This window comes from Archocentrus centrarchus, chromosome 18 (assembly GCF_007364275.1).
Source record: "Archocentrus centrarchus isolate MPI-CPG fArcCen1 chromosome 18, fArcCen1, whole genome shotgun sequence".
NCBI classification, from domain to species: domain Eukaryota; kingdom Metazoa; phylum Chordata; class Actinopteri; order Cichliformes; family Cichlidae; genus Archocentrus; species Archocentrus centrarchus.
The window spans coordinates 17,321,985-17,330,865 of record NC_044363.1 but is presented as its reverse complement, the minus strand read 5'-3'; the positions used below and the strand labels follow the sequence as shown (position 1 = coordinate 17,330,865).

At 37.8% G+C, this 8,881-nt stretch overlaps 1 protein-coding gene across 1 annotated transcript; it reads left to right on the top strand.

Moving 5' to 3' along the window:
- LOC115797047 (Fc receptor-like protein 5) lies at nucleotides 1-6,394 on the top strand. The gene is made up of 7 exons (XM_030753528.1): nucleotides 1-4; nucleotides 340-644; nucleotides 1,051-1,300; nucleotides 3,294-3,605; nucleotides 4,366-4,629; nucleotides 5,809-6,061; nucleotides 6,286-6,394. The coding sequence occupies exons 1-7, from the start codon at nucleotides 1-3 to the stop codon at nucleotides 6,392-6,394; spliced, it is 1,497 nt and encodes a 498-aa protein (XP_030609388.1).
- The last annotated feature ends 2,487 nt before the right edge of the window (nucleotides 6,395-8,881 follow it).

The window sequence follows — 8,881 nt, the reverse complement described above, 5'->3', positions numbered from 1 at the left end:
ATGGGTCAGGGCTGTTTTTGGCAGGTGGTGATGATGTTATATTTGATAGGTGAATAATAAATACATTAGAGTTGCACTCATTAAACCATGTAACACAACAGACTTCATTATTTATTATTAGCATTAATTATTCCTAACATGCAAAACAACAAACCAGTTGACAGATGCTAGTTTATTTTCACTTGCATGGTGGTGAACTTTCATACTGCCTGTTTTATTTTACTTCATAAAAACAATTAATACAATTACAATTAATACAATTAATTCTTTTTGTTTAATTTTTTAATCATTAAAGAATGCTACAGACAGATGAAATGCTAAACTAATATTTGCATACAGATAAACCAAAGGTCAAACTAAGTGCAGATGTCACAGAGATTCCAGGAGGAGGCCGTGTGAACCTAAGCTGCTCAGTGAGCCCATCATCAGGATGGAAATACTACTGGTACAGCGATGAGAAACACTCTGAACCTCTGACCACACAAGATGCAGTTTTCCACTCAAATGGACAAATCAGAGTCTCACAGGAAGGACTCTACAGGTGCAGAGGAGGAAGAGGAGACCCAGTTTACTACACAGAGGACAGCAAACCAGTCAGCATCAGTAATCAAGGCAGGTTTGACTCATGCAATGATAGCATGCAAGTATTTCTCAAAATTGATAATACTATTTTCATTAAGGATTTTTTTTCTTCTTGTTTTTAATATTGTGTCACATATACTTCACGAGGTCCGACTCTTTATCAGTAGATGTCAACTCATTATAAAATTATGAATTGATTTATTTTTGGTAGAGGATATGCTTTCTCAATGCCATTTTGGTTATGGAAAGAAGATCACCATCATTTAAATATTGTATTTCTTCACTGGAAATGTTACACAATGCTGCCAAGAATACATTTCAATAAAAAAAAAAAATTTGCAAATGTTTTATTTTTATGTATTTATTCCTATTAAATATATTCAGTGGAAGTCACCAAGATTTTCTGTTGATTTTCTGTTTCTGTTTGTCTCCTAACTGGATATTTTTATGTGAACAGTTCCCATTAAGCCCACTGTGATCCTGCAGCCATCCTGGACTCAGATATTCAGCGGTGAGACAGTCACTGTCAGATGTGAGATTCAGGGAGGAACTCAGTGGACGTATGAATGGAGTCCAGCCAAGTTAAACACACCTCCAACATCCAATGAACACAGAATCAGCAGAGCTGCTGAGTCTGACAGTGGAGGATACAGATGCCGGGGCAGAAGGAACTATTTGTTAACAGAGTGGAGTGATACCATCACATTGACTGTATCGTGTAAGTTGGACAAATTTCATTGGATTTAATTAAGGAAAACATTATTTTCTTCTAACAACTTTATGTCTGTGTTTGTGTCACTCAGTAAGATTATTAGGCTCATTGCACAAGAAACAGAAAGCAACTTTTGACTTGTAGCTTTTAAAATGCAATCATTCACAATGAAACATCAATCATAGAACAAATACAGTACCAGTCAAAAGTTTGGGCACACCTTGTAATTCAGTGTTTTTTCTTTATTCAAAAATTTGTCTGCATTGTAGATTAAAACTAAAGTCATCCAAACTGTATGAAGAAATAATTATGGAACTATTTAGTAAACAAAAAGTGTTTAACAATGTGAATGTGTTATGTATTTTAGATTCTTCAAAGTAGGCACCTCTTGCTTAGATGACAGCTTTGCACATCTTGGTATTTTCTCAGTCAGCTTTCTGAGGCAGTCACCTGCAATGGCTTTCAGTTAACAGCTGCACCTTGTCAAGCGTTAATTTCTTGAATTTCTTGCCCTCTTAATGTGTGTGAAACCATCAGTTGTGTTGTGAAGAGGTAGAGTTGTTACCCAGTGAATAGCCCTGGTTGAGTAATGTTCTAATCCATATTATGTCAAGAACTACTCAACTAAGTAAAGAGAAATAACAGTACATCATTATTTTAAGAAGTGAAGGTCAGTCAATCAGAAAAATTTCAAGAACTTTGAAAGTATCCTCAAGTGCAGTCACAAAGACCACCAAACAATACAATTAAAGTGGCTTTCATCAGCACTGCCCCAGGAAAGGAAGATCAAGAGTTTCCGCTGTTGCACAGGATCAGTTCATCAGAGTTACCAGCCTCAGAAACTGCAAGTTAGCAGCACCCCAGATAAGAGCCCAATAAATGCTTCACAGACTTCAAGTAGCACACAGCTCAACATCAACTGCTCAGAGCAGACTGCGTGAATCTGGACTTTATGGTTGAACTGCTGAAAAGAAGCCACTTCTAAGGAAGAACAAGAAGAAGAAGAGAATGCTCAGGCCAAGGAACACAAGGAATGGACATTAGAACAGTGGAAATCTGTCCTTTGGTCTGATGAGTCCAAATTTGAGATTTTTGGTTCCAAACACCATGTCTTTGTGAGCCGCAGAAAAGCTGAGAAAATGGAAATGGTTCCTACAGTACATGTGTAGTTCCCACCATGAAGTATGGAGGAGGAAGAGTGATGGTGTGAGGATGCTTTGCTGGTGACACTGTTGGCAATTTATTCAAAAATCCAAGGTACACTTAACCAGCATGGCTGCTACAACATTCTGCAGCAACATCCCATCCATCCTGTCTGGTTTACACTTAGAGGGACCATCATTTGTTTTTCAACAGGACAATGACCCCAAACACACCTCCAGGCTATGTAAGGGCTATTTGACCAAGAAAGAGGGTGATGGAGTGTTGCATTAGATGGCATAGCCTCCACAATCACCTGATCTAAATCCAACTGAGATGGTTTGGGATGAGTTGGACAGAGTGAAGGCAAAGCAGCACCTCTGGGAACTCCTTCAAGACTGTTGGAAAAACATTTTGTGTGATTCCCTCATGAAGCTGACTAAGAGAATGCCAAAAGTGTGCAAAGCTGTAATCAAAGCAAAAGGTGCCGACTTTGAAGAATCTAAAACATATTTGGGTTTGTTTAACACCAGCAACCCAGCTGGCCTCCAATATTCAGAGGGGTGTCGATAACTCTTAGATCTGTGGAGTAGACATGAGTATAATAATTTACAACAAACTTACAAATGAATTGTATCATATTATGAATACAGGATTAAGCACACTTTGTTATGTGACAGTGAACTCTTCAAGTGCAGGGGGAAAATTAAAAACTCTCCACCTGCGCTTAAATCATCAGCGTACTTCAACAAGACTGACAGTGTAAATATCTTGAGCCAAGATATTAAGAGAAATTGTGTTCAAAATTAAGAAACCCAGCTACACATAACAATAATAAAATAAAATCTCTTTTCAGCAGATGAACCCCGTCCTGTCCTCACTGTGTCTCCATCATGGCTGAGTCCTGGAGCCTCAGTAACTCTGAACTGTGAGGTTGAACATCCGTCTGCAGGATGGAGCTTCTACTGGTATAAAGCTGTTCCTGAGAAGAAACCATACAACAATGTGTATTACAGCTTTGAGCAGCTACCTGGTAGCCACAAAGGGACTTCACTGGACTCCTACATCATTGATGGACAGACACACACAGCAGGATATGTGTGTAGAGCTGGAAGAGGAGGCCCAGAGTATCACACTGATCACAGTGAACCAAAGTTTGTCTGGTCTGCAGGTCAGTTTGTTTCTGTTTGTCCGCTCAATAAGATGATGTTATATGTTTGTCTTTTACCAGCATGCAGTATGACTGTTCATATTCATGCTCCAGCAATTAAAGAAATTGTTGTGGTCCTGTGAACTTCCCCATCATTACCTTTCAATAAATTTCCTGTGATTGCTTTTGTGATTACCCCGTTTCATATTTTGATGAATTTAATATCAGAGAGATGGAGAGAGAGAAAACGTCTGAGATTTTGACATTTGCTATTAGTGTTTTACCTCATTCTACTTTCAAAGCAGACAGAATATATCAAAAGGTGCTGCTTAGAAATTTAGGCAATGACTGACTATAGAGATAGCAGATGAAATTATAGTTTACTGCATGGTTGAGGGCAGGTTCTTTACTAAGCTGGTTGTTTAATATTCTAAATGTACCAACTGATAGTTTTTTTGGTTTTGTTTTGTTTTGTTTTTTGAAAACTAACATTAAAGCAAAGGATTTTTGAGGTGTGATATTGTTTTTTTTTTTTTGCTCATCTGGCCAAAGGTCTGATAAGCTTATGCCATAGAGAGACAACTGTCATCTGTGTGTTAACATCCATTCATCCATATGTCCATAGTTCACAAGAATCACTCCTCCTCCTACAATATTGGTCAGAATTTAATCACACACTAATCACTTAATTGGTCTTCAGCCAAACAATAACCTGTGAATTGTGATGGCTCACCATTGCTCTTTTGGTTGATCTTTCATTTTTATTGTCTTTTGTTTCCAGATGTTCATTCAGCAGCGTCTCTCACAGTGAGTCCTGACAGAGTGCAACACTTCACCTCTGACTCTGTCTCACTGACCTGTGAGGGAAACTCTGCTGAGTGGAGAGTGAAAACGTTCCCTGAGGATTACGGGTTGCACTATGCTTTTTGGACAAGAATGCCAGTTTTCCAAGGGAACTATTATACGTCAGAGTCAGAGGCTGCAGTATACTGGTGTGAGTCCAACTCGGGACAGTTTAGCAATGCAGTCAACATCACCTTACAGGGTATGCTGTTAAAGGTTTGCTTTTTCTTTCATTTTTTCTTATATTTAAAGCATTTAGTCATCACATTTCATTAGCTTTTTGCCCCACATGCTATGCTTCAGAATTAATATAAGTAAGTTTGTATCTCATAATTAATATCAGTCTTCCTTCACCACTTAATTCAATTAAACTGTTATTTGTATACCCCAAAATCACCAGTCATCTACATATTTTTATAAAATGTGCATTGAAGGACATATCCTGGTCAAATATGCTTCACAGTGTTACTGGAGATCAAGGTAATGCCCTGCAGAGGTCAGACACTGTGTTTCTAAGGTTTGTGGGGCTGAATACAATAATGTCAGTTTTTTCTGAATTTAAAAGCAGGAAATTAGAGGTCATCCAGGTGTGTTTAAGACATTCCTGCAGTTTAACTAAGTGATGTGTGTTATCTGGCTTCATGGATAGATAAAGTTGGCCACTAAGCCACTTAAAATAAGGTTTGCTTAAAAACAAACTAAACCCATGAAAACTAAAACTTGAACTGATTTAGCTGTGGCTGATCACCCCTTCAAGTCATCTTTTCTTATTACCTCTTTGCCCGCATTTTCATTTTGGCTGCTATTTTAAGCTTGCTTCGTGGAAATCCTAAATTTCCTCAAGGAATCATCAGATCCCTCAGCATGTTACAGGAAACCTCTGTGCTTAAAAACACTTTGGTTTTTGGGTCAATGCCACAGCCCCAGCTCTCAGCAGCAGTGACGATCCTTAACACAAGAATTTCAGAAAGGTTTGAGGTCATGGTAATCACAGGACACACAGTGCAAGTTATTTAACAGGCATCTATTTTTTTTTTAATGTGACACTTACTTTTAAAGGACTTTGTTTTGTGGAAGGAAAATTGCTCATTAAAAGGCTAAATAGCATCACATCAACTTTAACAGTGGGGATCTGATACATTTTAATGTCATCATCTCAACTAAAAACAGACAAGGCATTTATATGATAAAAGCTTTTATGGAAGATGCATATGGTAGTTTTTTAATAGAGATTAAATGAGACCTTAATGTTGAGAAGTGTGTTTGTAATCTGTTCTAGCAACTGTATGTCACCTTTTTGTGAAAAATCCAGCTGAAGTTCTGGCTGATTTATAACTGAAACATTCTTTTTTCTCTTTCTCTTCACATCACTGTTTTGCAGATGATTTTAATGGTCCTATCCTAGTGAACCCTGCCCACGCTTTGAGAGAAGGAACCTCTGTTAGACTGAGCTGCAACTGTGGAAGACAAATTGTACCGTACAATGTGGTTTTCTATCATAATGATAAAATTATTCAGAATGATACCCGAGGAGAGCTGGACATATCTGCAGTGTCAAAGTCTGATGAAGGTTTCTACAAGTGTCAGTGGTCAGGAAAAGAGTCACCACAGAGCTGGATGTCAATTAAGTGTGAGTCTCTTGCCCTGTGATAGCTGGGATTGACTCCAGCCCCTTTGCAACCCTGAAAAGGATAAATGGAAGTGGATGGTTGGATGGATGGCTTTACTTGTGTTGTAGTATATTGGTTTAATGTCTCATCTCTCATTGTTATTAAAATACTTTAAATTTAATTCAGCTTATTAAAGTGTACTAATAGTTAAATGTCTTATCTCTAACAGCCTTGTCAAGATCTGAAAGCTTCTCATTTCTGTCACTGCTGATCATTGGACCAATTTTTGGCATCTTAATTATTATTCTTCCATTCTTGATATATTATTATATATTACCACAGAAAGTGCAAGGGTGAGAACACTTAGACTGAATACTATGTTTTAGTTTTTAATCATTCAGTTTCTGAAGTGAAAGTAAGCAGCAGTGTAAAATAAATTAAAACAACATAACATAAAATCAAATAAATAAACAAAATCATTTTTTGTTAAAGGCCAGATGGTCAGCCAGGATGAAAGTCAGTAGCAAATATACTCCTCTCTACTTCACGGTTAGTTGTTTATCAATCATCAGTCATATTTTTATCTTTATTTTACCTTCTCATCACAAAAGACTGGGGGAATATCATTTTATATACATGTGTGCCTATATCGAGGTTTCAAAAACTGTACTAATCACATCAGTTGCAGCTTTAATGAATATGCACTTAACTAAGATAGCAAATAATAAGATTTAAAAGTTTACTCATATAAGTACTGGATTAATAGTATCACAGATATAAGGTGACTAATTTAAATTTGGGCGATTTTCACTGAACTGCAGGTGACCGTTGCTTCTATGAAACAATCAAAGGCTTTGAAAACACAGAAAATGGTAAAGTATACATTTATGAATGATTATTTATGAAGTATAATTTATAAAGTGGTGCATTTGTTTAAATGATTATACAATAATTGTACAATAACTTCCATTAAAGTGAAAAAAATGAATACGTTAAAAAATATGTGTGCGTGTGTGTGTGTGTGTGTGTGTGTTGCTCAGATTACATCAACATCCGAGCTGGCAATCAGCTCTCAGCTTTGCACAACTCAAGTGAGTATACAAAATGCTAAATAAAACAATATAGTGATAATCTTGTCTGCACAGTCTATAACAATATGTCGTTCATGCAGATGGTCTAAGAATAGCTAGATAAAATACATAAATTTGAAGTTTTTAACTTTTTTAGGCTTGTGAACTTTTGCATAAAATCAGTTGTGTTTTGTTTTTGTTTTTATTAAGCTCCTGCCTTACATAAGGTCTCAACTTAATTATTCCTTTTTATAATTCCCAGAGTATATGCTTTAAATTACCAGCTAAATAAATAAATCCCAGCTTGCCCTGCAGCTCTATCAGAGGCCTGGGAGCTTGAGGATCCCACACAGTATCTTAGCTGTTCATAGGATTGCGCTCTTCTGGACAGAGAATCTGCTGGAGCCGCTCTCCCAGGTTAGGGGTCACTGCCCCGAGTGTTCCGATTACTACGGGGACCACTGTTACCTTCATCTTCCACATCCTTTCCAGCTCCTCTCTGAGCCCTTGGTATTTGTCAAGCTTCTCCTGTTCCTTCTTCTTGATGTTGCCATCACTTGGTATTGCAACGTGTATCACTAAGACCTTCTTCCTTTGTTTGTCCACCACCACAATGTCCGGTTGGTTAGCCATCACAAGTTTGTCTGTCTGTATCTGGAAGTCCCACAGGATCTTAGCTCTGTTGTTCTCAACCACCCTTGGGGGCATATCCCATTTTGACCTCGGGACTTCCAGGTCATACATGGCACAGATGTTCCTGTATACTATACTGTCAGTCCAGCTTTTTCCACCCATTGGTAGGATTTTTCAATGTCAGCCATGTCTTATATCTGCCGGTTGTACATGCCGTGCAGAGGCCTGTCCTTCCATGATGGTTCCTGTTCTTCCTCCTGTTCTGTCTTAGGTTTTTGATGCCTGAGGTACTCACTAAGCACATGATAGTTTGTGGCCATCTTTCTGATGTATTCATGGATTTTGTTGTTTCATTTAGGATAGTTGTTCTGACATTGGATGACATAGTGGCAACATTACTGTCTTTGGAACAGATGGATCGGGAGTTCAAATCAACACCAGGGCCAGACCATGCTAACCAAGCCTACCTTGGACTAGGAGCAAGTGATACATGACTGAAGACGTACTGGCTTGGATATCTCCTGGATTAACAAGGTCTGTGTCAGGTGTTGACCCGGGCATATTAACAATAAGTGGGCAATTGGAACTAGTAGTACCAGTTAAAAGTTTACCCAGTCATTTGACTGAGGAAGTATGTCTAAACTGCATCCTTAAATTAAGCTACTAATCCTTTTTTCATTACATTTAGCTGAAAACTATGAAAAGTTTGACATTAGTATTTTCTGCATTTAGGTTATTTGTTTTGTTTTGTTTTGTTTTTACCCCTTAAATTCCTCTTAATACATTTAAACTTAACCACCAGGGCAATATGCATGCCTACTATGTGTGTCTCGAAGATGAAATATATGTGTATATTTAACAAAATTATTTTCTTAGTTATCATTAGAGTAGCATAAAGAAACTCTTGATGTTCTGTGAAGATTAAACTATCGCCTGATTTGTTTACTGATCTGTTATGTGATACAGTTTATCATATTTGCCAATACGGCAAATATAATTTTTATTTTTTTTTGCCCACAGCGGCTTTTGTTAGCAGTGGAGAGAGACAGGAAATGGGGGAAAGATACAGGGGAAGACACGCGGACAAATTGAGGACAGGCCAAGACGCGAACCCGCACCGCAACGCGGCATATGTATGTGG